The following is a 23,633-nucleotide window of genomic DNA, read 5'->3' on the forward strand; positions in this document are numbered from 1 at the left end:
GGCATGGATCCATATGCGCTTTCTAAATGATCTATCCATCAAGATCACTCAAGAGCTCCGTACATACTATACTACTATTATACACTAAGAATCAAAGCAGCCTTAAAGATTTGCTCTAAAGGCAGCTAATATCTAATGTATTTTTAAAGAAGGCTTTGATGGTTCAACATATTTACTGCTCTGGCAAAGCTAAGACACTTGTTTAGACGTCATGCTGAAATCAGAATGTGGCACAAATCATAATTAAGAAGATATGACCGTTAATATATAGCCTTTAAAAACCATCTGCAGCATGTATTAGATATAAGGGAAATAAATCAAAACTTACTGCCTAATTTGAAGCAAAACCCTATTAAATGAACATGTCTTCACACAGCAGGCCAACACAATTTAACCAGGATGCCCAACCATACTCTCTGCATCTTCAGTATACAAATATTACAATTGCAGGTTTTAAACAAGGGGATTAGAGTTCTCCAGTAACAGGGCAGAACAAGAAAGTGATCACCTCTTTAAGAGAAGCTCATTTAACATCAACCCATAAGGCTTTGGAATGCCTTTTATTGTGTACAGTGAAATATCGAAACAAAATGAAGCAGAAGTAAAACAGTTGTCTTGCCAGTAATATGAATCTGTTAACAGTAACTGTGCACAAGGAATCCTAACATCCTTTGATAGATAATACTGTTATTCATACATTTTGATTCTTCCCTTTTGTTATCATAAATAACAGCTATTAATAACCCTTTATGTAAAGCCATTTAATTCCCATTTCACAAGGTTTCCTAAATCCAAAGCAGGGAAAGTCAGCCGTGTGTTGTCTTCCTTTACACATAAAAGCATACCTTTGCTGTTTAGTCTTGAATACTGAACAGGGAGGCTCTGATCTCTTAAGCCTGTCTTAAAACAGCAGTTTGGCTAAACCCATTTTTATATTTTTGTCATCTTTGAAAACAATGTGAATGGTTCCAGCAAAAGGGCTCTCAGCAGAGGTTGTGAAATTAAATAAAGTGAAATGTAAAGGCAATTGTTAAAATGACTTGTGTGTGTCAATATATCAGGGTGTTGGGGCAGGTTCAAGAAAGAATTGATAAGAACATTTAATGAAAAAAAATTTTTCTAGGAAAAATTTTAACCTTCATTTGATAATACATCAGACATCAAAAACAATACAGATTCTGCTCCAAGTCCTTGTAAATAGACACTTATGAAATGTTACACTGTTTGAAAATAGGGATTACTTCAAAACTTGAAAGCAAACCAAACTAATATTTCACTCACTCAGACATTCGTTTACTCCTGTTATTCAGTGTCAGATAAATAAACTGCGATGATCACAGCATTTTCAGCAAATGTCTCTGACCAAAGCAAAGCATAACTTACAGGACACATATTGTCATGGCTAGGAAAAAGGGAACAAAATCTAAATTACAAAACAATGAGGTAAGGAGTTCTCTTTTTGTACATTTGTGGTGCTTCACCTACTAATGGCTATGCTGCACAGTGCTCTCTAGAGTCCCGCCCTTAGGATCCATACAACAAAAACAGATTCATGGCACATTAGCAAATGAAACAAACCAAATCTAGAGTCTGAAGAACAAATCAAGGCAAGAAAAAGGTGATCAGTTTAAAGGACAAAGCACATCTTTCTCTTTCTCTCTCCCCCCCACCCTCTCATTTTCTCTAAGACTGAGCTGATGGAGCCCAATGTGCACAGAGGGCTGGTAGGAGTCAGTTTTGGTCACCAGATCCAGAGGTGTGTCCATAAACGTGTGTGTGCGGGCGCGTGCGCGCGCATGGAGATGTTTTCTCAGACAGGAAATGTAGCACAGTGAGGCACCGCCTCACAGGGTCCTGACCGGCAGTCCTAGTGCTCGTCTCTTCTGTAGTGTTTATCAAAATTTGTGTTTCCACTTAGTTTTCGTCTATCCACGAACTGTTCCATTTTCTCTCTTCTTAAGAGCAGCCCAGCATCTGTGTCCCCAGGCAGTGCTCTCAGGCCAGTCTCAGGCTAGGGCCTCTCCACTGAGCCCAGTACAGCAGACCGAGGGGGAGGTGCTGTGGTTCTGCTTTCAGCCCGAGTGTCCCCTGGTCCTGCTGGGCAGTGCTCCCAGACTCAGGGGTCTCTCATGCCTCAGCCTTCCACCAGCAGACAGTCCTTTCGCTCCAGAAAAACAGGGGGCAACAAAACCCTGGAAAACTCTACAGAGCTGGAGTGACAGGACAGGAAGTGATTGGTACTCCTCAACCGGGAACAAAAAAGTAAACCCAAAAAACATGAGGCGTGTTAGCGCTCGAATCCACTCACAGGTCCTGAAGAGAAGAGCCTCTGGTAACGCAGGATGACGGAATTACAGCACTGCAGTAACCGCCGGCATCTGCCGCAACTCTCAGTCTGGACATCCTGTTTGAGGCCCTTCTCTGTCCCACGTGCATGGGCGAACGCGCCAAAGTGCAAAATAAAGACATTTCAGAAATAAGCACAGGTTGTTTTTAGTGAAGAGCAGCAGACTCCGCCAGGTTCGCAGTGACAGCATTGCAATTATGCAAGTTATTCGGTACAAGTGTGTACCATGCCAGCCCACACACCCAGCAGTTCTGCGTCTTGCTCCCCTTCAAAGAAGGAGGGAAAACAAAAAACAAAAATGAAAACCACCACAAAATCCCAGCTGACCCCAGAGGAGACGCAGCCTCAGCCGGGCAAACACACTTTCCCTGCAAAGAGCAGCCCCACTATCGTGAAGAAGATGGAGAGCACGAAGAGCACGTACGAGGAGCCCACCCCGGTGTTGTTGGGCAGCTTGTACGGCTGGCCACCCACTTCATTAATGTAGAAGCCGATTGGGAAGATGAGAGCCGCCATACAGAATAAGATCACTGCAGGGTGAGAGAGGGAAAGTGGTTAGAACTTTTGCACTGCAAACATCTCAAACATTCAGACCACTCATCATTTGACATTGGCTTTAAGAGCTCGGTGAGAATGTGTAGAAGATTTGAGAGGGATTACATCAACCAGAGAAAAGCTCCAACAACAAACCAACCGCTGGACCAACCAATCTCCCAGCCTCTCCAAGCCCTGGTAGTTCATGCATGAAAGCTTTTAAGGAGGACCGAGGAGGAGCTGCATAAAAGAAGCTTGAGTTCAGACTCAATTTAATCTAAACTCCCATTATCAAGATAATAGTGTTTCGGCATGGTGTGAAGCTACAATTAAACACGTCTGCCTTAGACAGAAGAGCGGTGGAGATTGAGTGAGAGAGGACAAGATAAAAGAGGGAGATTTTCCTAAAATAAACCAACAGTAATAAAAACTGTAGCCACACAAAGAATGTTTTAGAAGGCACTTCAGTCTCTTCAGCTCCATGAGGGAGAGGAGGAGGGCCTGAAGGTCACGATTTCTTCCGTGTGTCAAAGAGGGCACTTTCTCCAGCGGCGCATGTCTGCTGAGTAAGAGCACTTCTACACCCGATATCCAATCCATACACACAGATACTGGCAAAAGCAAGTTCTCTCTCTCTCTCTCTCTCACACACACACACACACACACTGGCAACAGAGTTAATTTTTTAAAAAGTGGACAAGAGCACAATACTAAAATGTTCACCTTTAACAAAAGGCAGCTTTGATTTCCTTTGACAGCCAATCGTTCTTTATAGGAATAGGAGGGATACCATGAAGAACAACCTTTGCACTGGTGAGTGGAACTGGGCTACTGTACTGTAACTTGACTTCTGACCCATTAGCCCTTAGCACATCAGTCCGACAGGCACAGCAGACTACAGCTAATATTTACTTCTGACCCTGCCAACAGGCCATATGTTTACCTGATGTGGGGCCAGAACTGCACCAGTGGGCGTGAAATCTAGCAGGCCGACCATGAATGCCCCTGATCAGGGCGAGGTTTGGGCCAGGTGTGGCCACACAGGGGCGTGCGCTGCTAACAAAGCGGTTCTTTGAGGGGAATGTGGCCTGTGGCCAGCGTCTGCCATGCCTCAGCTACCTGCACAAGGCCTCTCTAGGGGCGACAGGGCCATCTGCATCCTAAACGAATGTTTCAGAGGCATCACCCTCCCAACACAGCCACATAAAAAAATCCCACTCCCCTGCTTTATCAGCAGTTGTACTTCCAGGGTCCCCTCATGTCAGGGTTGCTGGGGGCTGCTAAATGTAGGTGACTATTCACTACACACTTCTTGCCACAGCAGTTCTTATATATAAGAACTCCAGCATGACTTCATGAGTGACCACACTCTCGGCTTTGTGCCAAAAAAAGTGTGTGATGCAATTTGTAAAGGAAATATAGTGAAGGTTTCCCCCAAACAGAAGCAAAGTGCCAAGACAACAGGGAATCCAACAGTAAAAAAGATTTCAGAGCAGAGGTTGTACAGGTTAGAATTAATGGACTGACTTCAATGAGAGTCAGAGCTTCACTGACAGGACAGAACTTTATTATGCATTTTCCCTTACTTGTTTACTTAAGAGAACATGCTTAGGAAGTGCATTTATGAAATGTAACACCTGTCTCTCAATGCCCTGTAAATGTTTCACCCCCTAGTACTTCTTTAAGTGAAAGTGTTTGAAGTGTAGGGGGCAGCGTTTACTCTGATGAGCTCTGGTTTTGTGCCCAGAAGCACAGCACTTAATCCAGCCTCTCCTCCAGGGGGCTGGCCTGCCTCTGCTAATATTGTCTGGTCATACTGGGAAAGGGAATAACCTCTGTGGTTCAGCTTTAAGATAAAGTATCAAACATACACCACAAACATCAAAACATCATGACATTCTCCCAGTGCATTTCGGTCTTGCCGCTAAACAACCCCATGAGAAAACACTGGGACCAGAAGGCAAAGCAGCTTTTTCTGGAGGATAAAACAGGTTTGTTTGTGTTTGTGTGTGTAATGGTTGACCAAACAAAAGACGGTGAATCGCTCAAACATGACAGAACCTAAAAATGTCCCACAGCAGGAGTAGCTTTGGAGAACCTTGATCTTTTTTGAAACCGCAGTGCAAGGCCCTTACGTCTGTGGTTCCTACATTAAACCCACAGCAATGCCTCCATGGAACTAACCACACTTCAACAGAAACACACAGTCAGTTCTGGACAAACTGTACGGGAACTGTGCACACTTTAGTGAAACAGCTTACTCACCTAGTTTATGCCATCACTGCAGAATCAGAGTAGCAATGCATTCATACCTTCAGAGGTGGTTTAGTCTGCAAGATTCCCATTAGCTTTTCCTTTTTATTTGGGGCATCTTGGTTATGGGACCTGGATATTGGCTTTGTTGGTGTCTGCTGAGCAAACAGCTTTAGTGTTATTAGATTTGTAACTGCGCATTCTGTTTTTCTAACACTGACACTGGAATGAGGTATTAAGGGTCACTTTATCAGTACCATCAGTGGACAATGGAGAAGTGACAAGGCCAACAGCCTGGGCCTTGAGGCATGCTGCTGACTAAATTTTGACACACTGTGGCACCAATTAGTTCTTTATGGCATCATTCAGGGCGCCTGCTGGGCACGGACTAATGAGATGTCTGATATGCCCTAAAATAACTCCTGATATTTATACCCACGGACAGCGCATTATTTCAGCAGATGCTCTTCGTAATAACCAAAATTAAACAAAGGCCATATTTAAAGAGAGATCTAAATGCACTGTCCTCCAAAGCCCACCTCATATGGTTCAGTTCGTGGTCTTTGTGTGAGGGCATGCTCTATTTTTACAGGTCTACGACACTTTGAAACTGGCTAGCCACCGCCCACGGACCAATGACCAGGGAGGAAAAGACAAGAGTTCCTGCACAGCGGAGACGGTGAACTGAACGTGGACAACTGGGACCATTCCTTTCCTGTTGCCAAGGCAACCTTGCCACTATGTATGTAGCGCTGAGCAAAATGATTTTTCCATTCAAGACAACCTCTCCACACGTGCCAGTGGTGCATAGAGAATCCAGAAATCTGAAATGTAGACTGTACATAAACCACTCATTTCCAAATTTAGACGTGCCGTGTAAAGGCGCATCGGTGAAAAAGGTGAAACTTTAGTTCACGTAGCTGTTGTGTTCTGGCCCTTTCTGTCCACTTCATTTTCTTTATTCTTCCTACACCACTGAAGACTGCACAGTAAGATATTATTGCATCCTGAGGGGGAAGTGAGACTTGAGGATTTTTTTTATAGGAATGACAGAGTGGGCTCTAAAAACGGTCTGAGGAGATGAGCGAAGACAATAGCTTTCTGTGACGGCGGACACCACATGTCATCCACATGGTCTCAGCTATGCCTCCTCACGCCCTCGCAGATGCTGCTCACCCACGGCTCCATTCTACATGGCCAAAACTCCCGTGTGCGTGCACTGCAGTCTGACTGGCTAGGCTGAGCATGGCCACACTGCTGGACCAAGAACCAGGTTCCTGCTCAGCCTGATGCTGTGAGGAAATGATGTCCTATTTCAAGCAATCTTAAACAATCTAACAAGAATTGTTCTTCCTCTTAAGAGCAAAGCTTCTCCATTTAGCCTTACTCAATCAGATAACTTCCCAGACATGGTTGCGAGGGTGGGAACGAAGATACTTACTTCCCGTGAAGGCGATCCACCGTGCATACTTCGTGGCTTCTCGGCGCCAGTGTGACGCCACCAGTAGGCCGCAGGTGACTGTGAGGGAGACGATGCCCATGATGATAAAGAAGAGTGTGGTGACCCACTCAGGCGGCAACCGTGGGGGGATGCATGTCCTGTCACGCCCATGGATGGTCTGACACTGCCTCACCAGACCCACGGTCAGGGCACCTGAAAACATGGCCGACAACCACCTTCAGAGATGTTCCACTTGCATGCAGGGCTACCAGCATTCTGCTCATCAGAGGCCTAAAATGCAGTCTGGGAATTGCTGGGCTGCTCTGAGCCTTATACATATAACTTGTGACATCACTCAAATATTTAATCATAAAAAACCTATACAGCTATCAAGCACTTCTGAAAGGCTATATCTTATCATAGAAATTCCTCAAAATTACGAGTTTTATAATCCATGACTCTAATCTCTGTAATCAGATCACACACCGACAATCTTGTGTGTACAGTACACAGATCACCATCAATCTGTGTACTGCAGCCTGGGCTGTAGGTCGGCATCGCATTGCACTTCCTGTGACTAAAGCTTAGTTTCCAGATGTTTATCTGGCCTTACCTCCCTATGCATGACGATCAACATCTCTGCCCTGTTCCCACATACAGAGGCAGGGGTGAAAGGTGGAGATACCAAAGGCATGGAAACCATGCAGTGCTGGGAAGAACTTGATCATGAGAACATGCTTTCAGCTTGAGGCAAAGAGGGTTAGCAAGCAAATCCAAAAGATGTGAGACACACAGAAACAGAGAAAGACAGTGAGGGAGAAGGATGAACCTCATGTCTTGATCATTCACAAGGTCCCAGGGCAGAAAAGACCTCAAAGCTGACACACACACACACAGACAGACACACATTGAGCAAGAGGAGCTTTAAAATATTTATGCTGCCTAGAGTCATAGTGAATGAAAATTCAGTTTCAGACTTTTTTTTCCCTGTTTCCATTTTCTCAATATCTTAATTTTCAGATGATGTTCTTCTCAAGCCATCACACTATTTAAAAATTATGTAGTGACTAGACACTACATGCAATATTTACTGTGCATTAAAAGCAAACCGAGTTAATTGCTTGGATGAGTTTTAGAAGGCAGGTTTCAAACAAAGGAATAAGTACTAGACATAGCCTACTTACAAGCAGGCCATGGTAAATGTGTGAACAGCCAAGTTCTCCAAACTTGCCAAAATATTTAGCTCCGTAACGTTCTGGGTTACATATTTTAAAGGGGGACAGATAGATTTAATAAAGAGGATTAATAAAAAGACAAGCATGATGCAAGTAGACTTGTGCTGTTACAAGCCCTCTAACATAAAACGTATGCAGTCTATGAACTGAAACTGAGCCAAACAGAAGCAAGTCGTCATCAGGGGCCTATACTTCAAAGAGGAGCTAAAACCAGAATGAGTCTATGAAAACTGTGTTGCTCTCAGGAAATGAACAGGAAGGACTGGGTCCTTAATTCATAGGCTGTGACCCTATAATGAACCGCAGCCTCCCAAAGAACGGTGTTCACCAGCATACATCACAGGATCAAAGCGACCCCTTTAGGAAAGGGGGTTTCACAGAGTGACAGTGAGCTTACTTCAATGTGCAGATACCCGAGTTCGGAGGCTGTAGGTTTTCAAAGGAACCCCATGGTGTCATCATACGAGTGCAAAGTCTGAACTGTTGGCATGTCTGCTGGCTAATGTTTATACCTGCAGCCTCAGAAGCCCCTGTTGCTAGACACCTCGCTCCAGCCAGGATTTCAAGACTTCATGTTGAAGGTTAATAAAGAACTTTACAAATACACAGATAACCATACCTAAACAGTATGGTCAAATCTGCTTTGTCTTGTCTCAGTGTTATCTTGTGAATTTCAATACAACAATTTTTCTACCTGCCTAATAGGGTTGCAAGGTTTGGGCAAGTGCATGTGTGTGTACGTGCGCGTGTGCGCACATATTGCACCCTGGTATAAAGAAGTTTGATATTACTTTTCAGCAAATAGCCTGCTCACTGACACCCAACAACAGGCAGAGGACTAGATTAATTGAGTTATGATGGGATCAGACTACACTAATTCAGCCTGAGTTTTCACACTATTTTGTCATAGCTGACAAACTTCCAGCATCAGGCCAATTGCGAGGAACGGGTCTCGTAGTGTGACATAATCGACGAAGTGTGATGTGTCGTCTGAGATGCCCCGCAACACCCTGACAAGAGGTCTAGCTTGGATTTTCCTGCCTATTAACTCCTACATGTTCCTTGACGCTGACCAATAGGATGACAGAGGGCTCTCTGGCACACATATATAAACATGGCAAAGAGAAAGAGCTAATGTTGATATTGATTTCAGTTAGTGATTGTGACACTACCTAATATTAAAACATGTCTTGGTATCATTTATCAGAGGATACAATACACAAAAACTATTTTTCCCCTCCTTGAGACCTTCTGGTTACATGCAACAAACATGGTAGCTAGGTATGTTTATCTAATGTCCTTGAAAAGCTCTTCATTTACCTCGAGTTCATTCTTTAGATCAAGTTCTCTTTGAAGGATAGACAGCCTACATTATTCTTTCTGTGATACCCAGGAAATGGGTCAACAATTTATTTTTCTTTCTTTTCTTTTCTGAACATAAACCCACCAGCATCACAGCATGAGGACTTCGCTGCATCAAATGTGTAGCATTGCCAGTCTTCCGTCCAAGACGCAGCAAGAATGTATGCCACTGAGATTGTAATCTGTCATAGTGACCATCATGAAATGCAAAAATATCATGTAGTCTGATCCCAGCACTACACCCACAAGCCATGGTAGGACCAAGGAAATCCTGTGCTTGAAAGCACATCCATTAGAATAACAACCCAGCAGTCAGTCCTTCCTGCACCATACAAAGATGGAGAGTTTAGAATAGGCGCAGCAAAGGGAGGCAGGCTAGACTTTCCTGTTGCGTCATCCAGGCCTAAGAATCCATCACTTTAGGGTTTCATCAAGTAGAATCGGAAAGCAGATGGACAGTTTTTGTCTCTAATTAGCTAAGAGCCAGTGAGCAGAGGGCACGTTACAATTCTGTCTCACCTTTCCCCTTCCATTACCCAAGGTGCACTGCCTCAACCTGAAGCTGATCAACTTACATGCGAACTAGCTTGGTTAGCTCCTTGCACACTCCAAAGGGTATGTAAACATTATGCAAATGAGTATGAATATGTGTTATGTAAATTTAAATGCCATATTAAACCATCTGGGAGCTGCAATTCAGCTTGGTGCTGCCTACAATGTTTATTTTCTCCCCTTCCTCCATGTCTTAGTGCGTACACGTGAACATTAACAAAGGTAGGAAAGCATGCCTTGTTTCAGTAGGAAGAAAGGATTTAAAGCTCAATACACATTTAGGTCTCCATGCTGTAAAGATTGCCCTCAGCACCCTGCAGCTTCAGCACTTCTCTCAGGTTCCAGCCGTACACATCAACGGGCCAGCCACCCTTCACTCCCAGACGAGCAAGGCCGAAACATAAACGCGCGCAGCTTCAGCGAGCTCCGCCACAGCTCACATCAAGATAAATATATGTGGAACATTAGCTAAAGCTGAAACAATGGAGCGATGTCTCCTTTTGCAGCACTTCCAGGAGCACAGAGGAAGACCTGCTGTTATGGAGACCCCATAACCTATAAGCTGCTCCAGTATGGAGGTCATCTCCATTCTTAGCAGTCTGTGCCTAATGAGCACAGATGCCATCCTGGTCTGCACGTACTGTGAACATGGGATCTGGAGTTGAATGAACACACTTCCTTAGGTGGAACTTGTTGACTTAACCACTGGAATAAACATTAAACAGAAAGACTAATGTTAAAGGCTCTTTTAAAAAAAAATCTGGCTGACACTGATCACCAAGGACAGCCCCCCCATTCGCTTTTCCATGAGGTGTAATGATCTCCTCCCTGGAATGGCCTCCTGCTCTCCGTCCGCCTGTGATCTGGCAGGAAGTGCTTCCTGAGCATTGCTTTTCTCTAATTAGTGCTGGGCGAGCAGTACTGGAGATGGGAAACGTTATGGGGCTGAGTCAGGCCGCCTATGTGAACCCTCGTGGGCGGAAAGTGGAGGCTGGGTGGGTGTGTGTGTGTGGCAGCAGGCTTTTGCCATTTACCTCACCGTGCAAGAACACATGCATGCACACAAACAGCTCTGGATTAACATTAGCTGCAAAAGAATCTCTGCAAAACAACAAAGTTGTATTTCCATTGTAAACTCCGAACTAGAAGCGGCTCAGTTTCTCACCATACATTCACAAGAATTTCCAGGCTTTTTAACCTCAATAGCATAAACACGAAGACCCCAGATGGAAGTATTGCAAAACTTTACAGCCAAGGCAATCCAGAACACACAAACAGCAAGATCTTCTACCTGACCTCGTCACTGAGACAGGTGCAACTGCTCCCTATATTCCACCTGAGCTACACTTCAAAGCACTTGCGTGAACAATATAACCACTACCTGGGCCAAATTCCAACCAATTACTTCAACACATGCATGCGCATACAGGCTAACTGAATATTTTGCAATCGGTGTGATAATGAGTCAGTGACCCACTTAAAGATGTTTTTGTTTACTGTTGTAAACACACGGTTCCTTCTCCATTATAGGAAATAGGTGAGATGTTCTTGAAAACCTCTTCAACCTGCCTCTGCAATCTCTTATATTTGTGTTGGCAGGTTACACTCAGACAAAGCAAAGAAATTCAAACAAGACAAATTTATCACCTCCAAAAGGTGGACCAATTACACCACTCAGAACTGGATGTCCCTCAAAATACCTATGTGCCCAGCAGGCAATCAACAGCACTGTGGAGCACTTTTGCTGATTTTAAACCTGAAGAGGTTCAAAGGAGACTGAAGTCAGCAGAGTGCAGGCAACTTGCTTGTGCACAGGTCTTTCAGGCTTCCGATCAAGGAGCAGCTTGAGGTTGTTGGGAGCAAACTGCATTTACGTTGCAGGCTTATTTTACCATAGACATGCACCAATTTAAAAATGCCCAGCACATCAAAAACAATCCATTACTATACACAATTAAGCCCCTTGCAAATCGAATGAGAAGTGTTCAGTGGGCAGGGAGGCATATTATTTTTTCCACTTCACATTGAGTGTTAGGGAGAATGAAAAGGCTGGGAGAGATTTTCGTTTTCAAAATGTCATGACCACCAACTTTGCATTTTGTCCCTGTGAGATCATAGACTGTTAGTCATGGACTAAGCTTATAGGTCTCTGTTGTGTTCTCCAGTGTACAACAGGGATAACGTGACAATGTTAACTGCATAGCAAATTAAGATAATGAAATCCATATTTCCATATTGCATTATTTGGAGGAGCAAAAACCTAGATGGGAAATTTCTTTCAAATAATGGCAGGGTAGCAAGAGTATAACGAGTGATACAACCTGATCAGCATCCTGCCATAGTCGAAACAGCTGGTGGTAAAGGCACCATTTAGGCAGTCAATCAGGTCTTTTAAGAGCATGTGCGTGGGAGTAAGATCATTGTGATCCATCTACGGTTTACCAATTAAGCTGACCATCGGAGACAGGAACAGAGCTCCATTTAAAATGCAGCATCACACTCGGCCGTCTAAAGGACTGACAAAACCAGCAAAGGAAATGAGGTTGAAATGAGTCATTCTGAGGTGAGAAACACTAAAGTAACAATGGCCCTTCCAGGCAAGTGGTTTTAGCCGCAAGTTCTACATGCACATGTTAAATCCCCTCCCCACAGTCAGGTGATGCTTCACAGCATCTGCCTCACACTATCGCAAGATCTGGAGAGAAAAGCTAGCACCCGCATGGAAAAAGTATTCTCGTTTCCAAGGTCATGCGCAAAAATTAGTCAAAATGGCTAAATGAATAAACACAATGCAGGCAACAGTTTAACACTGTCTAAAGATGATAGTAAGGAAATGCAGATGTCGACACATCTATACAGCTTGCCTCTTGATTTTGAAAGGACTTCACCTAGACACTGGGTGACAGTGGAGAGAGTCAACACCAAGTTTTCTTTGTCCGTGTGTTTGAACTTATCAGCCAAGCCAATAAATCTTACAATTCATACACTTACAAATTTGACCAAGTGTTTCTCATGGTGACTTAAAAAAAAACAAAAAAAAACCCCTGCTCTTCACGGTATCGCAGCATTCAGTTCCAAGGCTATTACAACTATGGAATTTTGCACAAAAATAGCATGACATTCACTAGCATACTTAATTAAAAAAAGATTTCACTGCCCAGCAAGAGCCACACTGTGTTCCTTAAAAAGACAACACTCGAGGGCAACTCTTTTTCAACTACATAGGCATTAAGGCTCTTTCCTGGGTAACTCTGAACCCTGTGTGATATGCAAGAAGTCACATGGCCAACTTAACATTCTGACATTTGACCAAAGCTGAGGACAAACCCATCAATGAATCTGTAATAATTTTGGTTTACCTACAGCCTCTAGTGTTCCGAAATAAGCATGAATAAAATAACTAAAAGGTCAGATTAAAATGCTTCACCCCATAGTCTCAATCAGCACAAAATCACTTTCCATAAAATGACGTTTACTGTCTCTGAAGAGAGGAATCTAATTTTGCTTCATCCTGGTTCTCACCAGGAGGGGTAGAGCCACAGACACTGCACTCTCAATAGTGAGCACAAGAAGGAAGAAAGGTGACAATGGTTAAAACAAGACATTCACTGGGGCATATCCTTCACAGACATGAAGTAGGTGGAGAAAATATGAATCCAAAAGTAGTAGCCTGTCACAATATCCATTTTCTTCTAAATGTTTTGACTTTAACATCAGGGTATTTGGCCATTCTGTCTTTGTCAGCAGAAAGCAGTTAGGGAAGAAAAGAGTGTTCAAAACTGCTGTCACTGCAACACCAACTCTCAGGTTGTCTGGTGTGAAAAACAATCACTATGTTTCCTCAGTGGATAACGTATGTATGAATACTGACAATTATTAAGTGGCAGAGGTACAGCAACAACAATCACTGTAAACCAAAATATTTTAGTTTTGCAGGGGACAAAAAAAAAAAAAAAAAAAAGAGAGTAAATGTATAGGAGCCCAGTGATGCATTTTGCTAGCAGCTGTCTGGCAAAAGCACTAATATAGCCAAACAATCCATATACTTATATATATTGATTTATATGTATATGTATGATTTATATTTAATATATATTTTAGATATATATATTATATAAAATCTTGTTCATATATATCACTTCAGTATTTATATGCAAGAGGCACAGCAAACAGAGTGTAATCAAATGTAGCCCTAATATTCATATCAGTCATTAATACTGGGCAATACCCTTTAAGCCATAGAAATGGGACACCAGACCAAGACATATTAAAGCCTGGGTCTGCCCATGAACCTTCTGCAGCACTTAGGATGGAAGCATGGATTTGGGGCCATGTTCACCTCTAAATGCAGAAAGTAATAGCCAATCCCATATAACAATTTTTGTGGCTTCAGTAGGCTTGTTAATGTCTTGCCTGTAAACTATGCTACAGAAATCCTCTCATACAGGTTTACAGCAGATAGCAGTTATTGGAAAATTGCATTCTAAAAGAAATTGCTTTCTTTTTTAAAATTTAATGTGAACAAAACACAAACTCTGAGGCTATAACAAAATTCATAGGCTCAATGTGCATATTTAAAAATTAGCCCAGTCTTTTTAGTCATGTTTTATATACAATGCATGACTACATCAGATTATATATCACCCCTTTAATTAAACTCTTAAACAAGAAGGAAGGAGACCCCTTCTGTCTACTAGCCCCTGAAAAGAACTAGAGTGCACATGTTAATGATCAAAACAAAACCGTTGGCCAAATATGACCGAATTCACTGAATTGTGGTTGAACCCTTGCTGACCCAGTTACAGAGCTGTCATACATAGCGAACAAAGCAAATGGCATGATTGTTTTGAAAGGGGGTGTAAAAATGGCCAATTGCACATAGGTACAGACATTTAATTTCTCCCTTTCACTCGGCAACATCAGTTACTATATTAGAAAGTCTTTAAATATTTGTAGAACCACATGAATGTCGCAGTCACTCAAGGATAAAAGGGAAGAAATTTCGTAGCTAAAACACTTTTTTTTTGGCGTAACATTTCATAAAATAGCCATTTAAAGGTGTGAGATATCCCATTACCACATGCCTTTAACTGACACTGCCTTGGAATACAGTACCTTTATAATGAGTAGAGGACTGAAAAATGAAAGAGCGAAAAATAATTGTAGATCTCAATGTTATAACCCTAGCTGGGTTAGCTAGCTAGGAGAAGCTCCAAGCGTTAGAACCATGGACTAGATGGATTAGCCAACCTTTCAAGATGGATCATGAACAATCTCTGCTCAGCAGTTTTCAGAAAAGACGAAAGATTCGGGTTCTCAAAAAGTACGGCACGCTCACATCCAACATAACGCCGAATGCCTTACCTGCTGACTCGCCCGTGTTGATCCAATCCGGATTTGCAATGCTAGCTATGGCAAATATATCCGCAGCCAGAAAGAGACACCCTGAAATTATGGTCAGTTTATCCATCTCAGTTTATGTCAAGGCTGGAAATTCGTGAGAGAACTGCTCAAGAGCCAAAGTGAGGAGACCCCTTTTCAGACAGGCCTATCAGTCAGTCGGGGAGCCCGACGATAGCAGTTTTAACCTCGTCCCCTCCAACAAACACGACCCCGAGTGAGAGGCACGGCCGTCAGATTCCGTTTCGCCACATCATTACGATACGGCTTCCGCGATTAAAGTCCATCCCTTGGACCACACACGCAGAGATCTGAATTACATTTCAAAAACAAACTCTCGGTCGTAGTCGTTTGTTTTATCCCCCACGGAACGACGGCGCGCGAAGCGACCGGCGCGAGGGCCCGCGACTCCCAGGCGTTTGTATTCACGCGCAGGTCCTCCCGACGGCAGCAGCATCGGGCGACTGCGGCCAGCAAAGGCGCGCGCTAGCACGCTGGGACTCCTGCCTCGGGATCTGTGCGCCGGACCGCGGGCCTACAGCAACTCGACTCCCGAACATCCATTTGGACAATCCCTTGAGGGGCGGCGGTTTCGCGTATAACCGTATAAGCGAGGTAACGTTAGCGGTGCACGAGAAGAGCCGTTTCTTTATCTTCAGGGACACCGCTGCGCGAGCGGAGAGCCATATCCCTCTTGCCCCGCTTATTCATGCGCCCCTTTTCCTATGCTGGAATCTCATCTGCATGAAATGCAAGCTCGCAGCAAAGCTGTCCCGCTGGATCATCGAAATTGCAAGCGAGAGAGGGACTGAAATTCGTCCGGTTTGGCTCATCCCCTTCATCTGGGACGGAAAAACAAAAAAACACAGTGAGACAATCTCCCGATGCCTAGTCCATTCTCAGATGACACCCCCACGCAGTGTGTTCGTCAGACACACAACACCCCCCTAACGTCGCGTTTGGAGGTTTATGTTCTCGCGATAGGGGATGGGCTAGCCAAGGGTCTGCCAGAAATGATTCAAAGACGAAGTGTAACAACTCCGTTTCATCATAAGGTCGCATTAATCATAGTTACAGCGAGCAAAATCAATCAAATATTTCATCAAGCCAAAGTGTTCCCATCTTTTATGGGATCTAAATTGGGACTCACAAACACGATGACAACGATGTGGACAAACCAATATTAGACAGTTTGACTTATATAGGGCACCGAAGGTACATTCTGAAGGGGAACTAAATAAAACCTTGTGTTACGTTGCCTCTTTGGCTCATGGAATTAGTCTTTCGCTTTAAAAGTCAGCGTGGATATGCAGCTTTATTCTTCTGCTTTCTACGCGAGGCATGTAGCATACTTTAAAGAGGTCAAAATGGACAAAGTTTTTTTTTTAATCTACAAAAGATTCAACCAAGGCAAACATTAGAAAACGATATTTAGGATATTGATATTGACATTGTTAATAATAATAATCATAATATTATTATTATTATATTTTACATGTCAATCCTTAGCATTTTCCATTGTAAACGTTTGACTTTCACAATGTGTCCATTTGCATTACAAATGTCATCAGAAGTATTCAGAAACAGCATGTTACCTTGTTCATCACCAAAGATTCAGTCGGGCATTCTTCCAATTTCGAACCATTCAGTAGTCTCAGCTAAAGTTGTGATTTCCCCGCCGTCTAGATGCACCGCAGCCGTAATCTGACGAGCCATCCCTTTAGGTCATCAGAACTCCCTGATCCGTTTAAAAACAAATGACGGGTGAAATGACTCCAAATTGGACAAACTGTAGATGAGTTTATAAAACAAAACAGATCAGTAATTTCTGAAGTTTCGTAGAGTAACGTGCTTTACATTAAAAAAAGTAATTTGTCTCCTTTCACACTACTTCCATTCTTTATATTTCCACTGAATTCAACTTTCCCCCAACCTGTTTCTTAATATTATTTAAGCGATAATGGTCACTAATCTACCCTAGATTATTCCAGTGGCGTATTTAATTTTGTACATCCTAGAGGCAAATCAGAGTCATACAGCTGTTTAACAAAATATGTTAAACACAACTGCATTCACAACTTAACTATTCTTAATCAAATAGGTCTTTAAAAGACTAAGTCACTTCTGAATCCACAATAAAATACACTGTGTAAATGATCCATAAATAGTTTGATACAGATGCATTCATGAACCATGAATGGCTCACCGTTTCCCCCTGGTGTCAAAGATAGCGCTAATAAACAAGGGCTACACAAAGCAGCAATAACACGAAACCTAGAAAAATGTATTGATGCATATATGAAAAAAAAAAAAAAACCACTATATAACTAAAACTCACCATTAAAAACCATTCTTACAACGACAAGTTTTAAGATGATATTTACAACAAACATAAATGAAATCAAGAAAACCCCAATTCACGTGCATTTATATGGATGCTGATAGTCATGGTGTCAACACTCATGGGTCACAACGTCCAGTGAACTGCAGGCTTCAGCAGCCAGAGCCTGTGCACCCACCTTTTAGAGCCTCCAAACTCTCCAACATCAGAACGTACTCCACCTTCAGCTGGCCCCTAGCAAAAACCAGGCTAAATCACTGACAGGACTGCATTGTTTGACACAGGAAACTGTAACAGAGCCCCACCAAGTGCAGTCACGGTTTTCCTGTTTATTGTCAGAGAGCCAAACAAACAAGGACTCGTGCCCATCAATTTCAAGGAATGGGGTCATGAGAATAAAGGTCTGGACATCCATGGGAGGTTTAAGAGAAGAGGCTTGCTCACAGAGCAGTAGCAGTGAGATGGGTCAGCAGGAAGTGACCTCAGCTCAGCTCTGGAGAGGTCCTCTTCAGAAACCATTCCCTCAGTCACTAGCTTCACCTGAGTGATGGCAGCTTTGATGACCTGCAGAGGTTCAAAATATTTGAAGATCTTGCAGGCTTTATAAACTAATGGCACCACCCCACTAAGAACCTAATATTGTGTTAGAAATTGATTAAATTACTAAGCAATTCAAATGCATTAATCTTCATGAGATTTTCAGGAAGCGCGACATCAATGATTCTTTACTGATACTTTCAGCAGTTCTTAACACTTATTTTAGCACTTCAACACCAGCCAATCAAAGCAAATATACAAATGTTACTTTCAGTCACATTTGTCATTTAAATGTTAAAACCCTTGACCCTGAAATCATGCCCAACAACAGTGAGGAGAACCTGCTTACACAAGACTCACCTCCCTGGCAGAACTAACTTGGGTGATTCTGGCCTATTCAGAATGTACACAATCAAAACAGTATCATAAAAGTATTGAAAGCCATGACCTTCAAAAGAGGTACATTAAAACTGATCAGGAACTCCTACATCTCGAAACATACACTTCTCTACATTCAAATTTAAAACTGTTGGCTCACTGACATTGAAGGGCTGTGTGGTTGCCTTGGCAATGCCCTGGCTGAGCATGCTGGTGATGTGGAAACCAGTTCCTCAGACCCACTGGCACTGGCTTCTGCTGTGCCGCTTAAAGGCCCCTCACAGGCTACCAATGCATTTACTAGACAGTCTGCAGTTTCAACTCATCTACACACACACACACACACACACACACACACACACACACACACACACACACACAATAATTAGCTCCCTATACAGTTCAGTGCTGATTACAATTCACTCAGCCCAGTGGGTAAGCGATATCTTTTAAACTCAAATTTGACTCATTCTAACAAAGGGTGGTGAAGCCCCAGACAATGCACAGTGATGACTTTTTGGTTTTTGATGTTCAACAGAATAACGATTCAGACATCGGTTTTGCCCAAAGACCTGTTTGGTCAAAGAGAACGCAGCCAAGTACATTGCAATTTAAATCTTAACCAATCACATAAACCGCCTTGCATGCGAGTAGTAAAACAGTGAGGCCTCAGTACAGCCTCTCACCTCCACGGTAGAGCACCAGAGCTCCAGGTGTTCCTGCCCCCTTGTGGACATTAAGGTACTGCTCTGCCACCTGTTTCAATGTGGAATGATTCACTCCTGTATGAGGAGCAAAATGAATCAAGATGAAATTACAGCAGCATACAAGGGCGTGAGGCTGCACTGCAGATCCAGGAATGTGCCATGTCATGTTATTTGATCCTCACATCCCATATTTGCATAGAGAACAACTCTCAGAAACAGAATCTCCCTGCTGTCAAAATTTGCTCATAGGCAGCATTTAAGCTCAATGAACTATGAGAGCAGTTAACACATAAACACATAAATGTAACATGCAAAAATAATAAACATAAACATCCTACTCCAACGAAAGCCATTCTTGCACTGGTGTAATATTTCACATAAAATTCCTGCAGAGTGAAATAGAAGTAGTGTAGACCACAGTGAATGTGTACTGTAGCAAAAATTTTCTTCTTGGGCTGAACACATCAGGTACTCTATGGCACTGTTGCTGTGGCTGGCAGACACACACACACACACACACACACACACACACACACACACACACACACACACACAAAGAATTCGATGCATCAGCACTCACTCTTGAGATATAGTCTACATGTGTCAGTATTGAACTCTGCTTGTATCCCAGACACCAATCACAATCTCACGAGTCATCAAGGAAGCAAGACTGAATTTCACTTACAAAGAATTACACACCAAAAAGGGAAGGATCATCCTGACAGGAAGGTAGCAAAACAGCAAAACACAGTAGGGCTAGAGATTCAAAAATACATAGTATGTTTATTGTGATATGAATGCAATATACATGACTAGAGTTTAAGGGTCCCCATAGAAGTGAATCGTCAAACAACTAGACAAAGGCCACAATAAATACAATGCGTGCTGAATTAAGCCCTGGGAGAAAACCATATTTCTGCACCTGTGGTTCAACAAAGTCCAGCTCTGCTGCCAGCAGCAATCTCTCTGCATACCTCCCATGAATGGCCTGTCCTGCTCACGTTCTGAGAATTCAGATGCGACTGGAAAAATCTATCTGCTCTTTCTCAACTAGCTGCCTTATGCTATAGTTTGACATGCAAATCCATAAAGCACTTCCCCTTTATTTTTACATCTGATCACGAGCACGACTTTTTATCAAACTCATCTTGTTGTACTTAATTTGACTTCACCTCCACCATGATCATACTGTTACAAAGCTGGTCACTACGCACCAGGTTAGAAATTATCCCTCAGAAACTCCAGGAAATGGACCCTGTGTTCCCTTGATTTTGTGACACTGCAATTCACCAAGAGACAGTAGTGAGAGCCGTGAAGCTGGAACCAGCAGTAGAGGCGAGGTTCTATGCTTATTTTCCATGGATTTAGTCGACTGAGAGTCAGGAGCCCCCAGCTGCTCCCATCCCTCGGCAGATCCTGAAGGCATACAGTCCCTTAGTGGGGTGACATACAGAACACGGGCATTTGTTTTCTTGTGGAATTTACATTTATGACTTGGTGCTAATTGGACACAACAAATGTTTTGGACAGTAGTACTCCATCATTAGATATTTCCCACTGTAAATCATTTGTAGTGTGAAGAGGCTTAAATTAAGTACACAGATTGCCTATGTACATGGGTTAGGCAAACTCAGGCAACTATCTTGAGACTCGAATGACAAAGTCCCTAATCTAGCTCGGAAAAGACACAGAGAATCACTAGAGTTAAACTGAATTACAAATCACTTTACCAGAGGTTTATATTTACAAGACATGAGATTTAACAAGATGTGCAATTCAGTTTCAAATCTGAAGATTAACTGCAGATTCGAAGACTAATAATTATTATCCTTTATGTATGGACATCAAATAAATATGGCCAAATATATTGTCTTAAATCTCAGTCATCTATATAGTGGCAAATGAACAGATCGTAAACTTAACAGATTGCTGACAAAGCATGGTGAGTGAGTCATTCCTAGGTTCCCCACAGGTTTATAGCAGATGCCAGCTTTCACAAACACACCAATTTTGGAGGTCGGGAGCGCAAGTCTCAAGGGAAGCAATAACAAGACCACTGAGAAGCTTAGAGACCTAAAACAAAACAATCCAAACCCCTAAAAACCAGGACACATAAAAGGACATTTCCTCACAATCTCCTAACCAGGGTGTCTTGGCAAGTAAACCTAAATTAGGAGGAGTTTGGAACATTTATTCTTTAAATGTAGGTTCCTAAGTCACTAATTTGGCAACACTGATCTCCTTAGGAGTAATAGCTTTACATCATCCAAATGTATATAGCATACATTACAAAATAAAAGCAAACACCACGGAATGAAGTCAAGAATAAGTGTAATCTCTTTCCACAAACCGGAACCTAAATCACATTTAAAGAATAAATGTTCCAAACTCTCTTGCTGATTTAAGAAGAAAGAACGGTTGAGGGGAATATTAAGAAATTTGTTCACCAATAAATAACATGGATAAAACTTGTAAAAATGTTCAAGTGTACTTAACCTTATTATGGACAAAAAAATCTATTGGAATATGTCCAAATCTTTTTTAGTGAGATATCATGGAAAGACGTTCTCCAGAACATTTCTGTGCTGGGGATGTACTAGAGTCCAAAGTTAAAAGATGTGTAATATGACAGTTATTGCATTTGTGATTACAAACATCTATTCCTCTTGTAACCAGTGAGGGGAATTTGCCCTGAAATCTGCTATACTTTAAGGACCTTTTCATTAAATGGAGAAGATTATGTAGCAGGATCTGCATAAACAAATAATCTATTCTCATCAGGGGAATAGTCACTGTTGAAAAGAATAAAACCCTGGTCATGCATAAGACCCATCACGTATATTAGCCCAGAGCCTTATCTTCCCAAGATTTCATTGCAAATATAAAATCTTTAAGAAATCTTCACTTACAATTACATTTCCTCCCTTTCCTCTTGCAGCAGAAGCCCATGTATGCATTGGACTTCCTCTTTTATGTACTACTGTAATTTTCCACTGTTTAATCAATACTGTCCAGTTTATGAGCAGATATTTTACCCTTGCTCTGTTGCCAGGGAGATGTTCCTTTACTTTATACTGCTTGGAAGAACAGATGTATTCTGTAATGTTGATTAGATCCCAATTTTATGCCCATATTGACTAGTACCTGAGAATAAGTTAATAATGACTAGATTGCAGTGATGTTTCTTTTACAGTCAGTACTTGCTCTTGTCACAAGAGACCCCAGTACTTCCTTTTTTTGGTCACACCCACACACTCACTCACACACACACTCACACACACAATCTATAAATTACTCATGTCACTCCATAATAAACCGGAGCACTTCTGACTGCATACGGACTACATGTCTTCTGTGCTCATAATTTCTCTCCAGGCGTATGAGGTTTACAAATTGGATGCAACCGGACTCCTCACCAAGTGACCCACCAACTTAACATGAATGTAAATACACAGAATATCTTGATTATTCCAAATAATACAGGAGTGTGGAGATAATTTATGTTTAAAAGCTAGCTTCCATGACTCCAGGGCTTGTTTGTCAAAATGTAACAGTTTACTGCACTTAAAATTGCATGGAAATAGAAACCTAAGGCAACCACACCAATTAAACACAAAGTTGGACATGTAAAACCATTGAAGACTTTAGTACTAAAAAGGTACTAAAGTCTAAAGACTTCTTGTTAATGAGAAACATGAATGGAGTTTTTTATAATCACCTCTGCTGTGCCCTGTGGGAAACATTTTTCCAAATTTGATAGGTTTTGTCCAGTGTGTATTTATCTCCTAAATATCACTGGATCATCTGAATGAGGTTATTCATGAAACCTCTTGCTATTGCACACTACATTGATATGCTAAGAATGACAAACCTTCCTGTTATAGTTTTTTTCCCCACTTTTCAGACTACAGTTTTTTCAGGCCATCTTATATTTAGCTTGCAATTGTTGGGTAGGTCGCTAGATCTATGCTGTAGATAATGTAGCCTGTACTGCAAGATAACTTTTGTCATCTGATACTTACTGACACACACTAGACATTTCCTTTCTCATGACAGCTTGCTTGGAAATGCCCTACAAGCTGACCTGCATTCAAACTTCACTGCTCAATGGGACCAGATTGAAAGTGGGTCACCCCTTTTAATAGACTACTCTGGTCATCCTTGATAAAGGCTGACAAACAACAAAGGTCCTAGAACCTACCTCAAATAACATGTTGAGGTCATTTTAATGTGCGGGAGATTTAGCTTGTACGAAAGCAATATTCGTACTTTGACAAATGTACCAATCTTACAGTTCAGAGGACCTAGTGATATCTAAGAGAATAAAAGTATAGGACAAAATGAATTTTAAACATTTTTATTCATCACACAGTGTGAGAGGCAATTTCTTAATTGTTTTTGCAGAAAAACACAGATGGCACACCTACTGGATGATGCATGATTTCACTGGTGTATTATGAACTCTGGGACTCCGGAATCTGCTGTAACTTCCTGGTGTTGTCATGGGTATAACTAGGCTGAGTTCTACCGGGGAAAACTGGGTCTT

At 42.2% G+C, this 23,633-nt stretch overlaps 1 protein-coding gene across 1 annotated transcript; it reads right to left on the reverse strand.

The window, feature by feature from the left end:
- Nucleotides 1-541: 541 nt before the first annotated feature.
- On the reverse strand, nucleotides 542-16,068 carry mosmoa (modulator of smoothened a). The gene is made up of 3 exons (XM_026997930.3): nucleotides 15,089-16,068; nucleotides 6,576-6,788; nucleotides 542-2,877 (listed from the first exon to the last, which is right to left on the reverse strand). Exons 1-3 carry the CDS (start codon nucleotides 15,192-15,194, stop codon nucleotides 2,693-2,695), a joined length of 504 nt encoding a protein of 167 aa, XP_026853731.1. The 5' UTR covers nucleotides 15,195-16,068; the 3' UTR covers nucleotides 542-2,692.
- Between the last annotated feature and the right edge of the window lie 7,565 nt (nucleotides 16,069-23,633).

This window comes from Electrophorus electricus, chromosome 3 (genome assembly GCF_041902795.1).
Source record: "Electrophorus electricus isolate QZ-2024a chromosome 3, ASM4190279v1, whole genome shotgun sequence".
Classification (NCBI taxonomy): Eukaryota; Metazoa; Chordata; class Actinopteri; order Gymnotiformes; family Gymnotidae; genus Electrophorus; species Electrophorus electricus.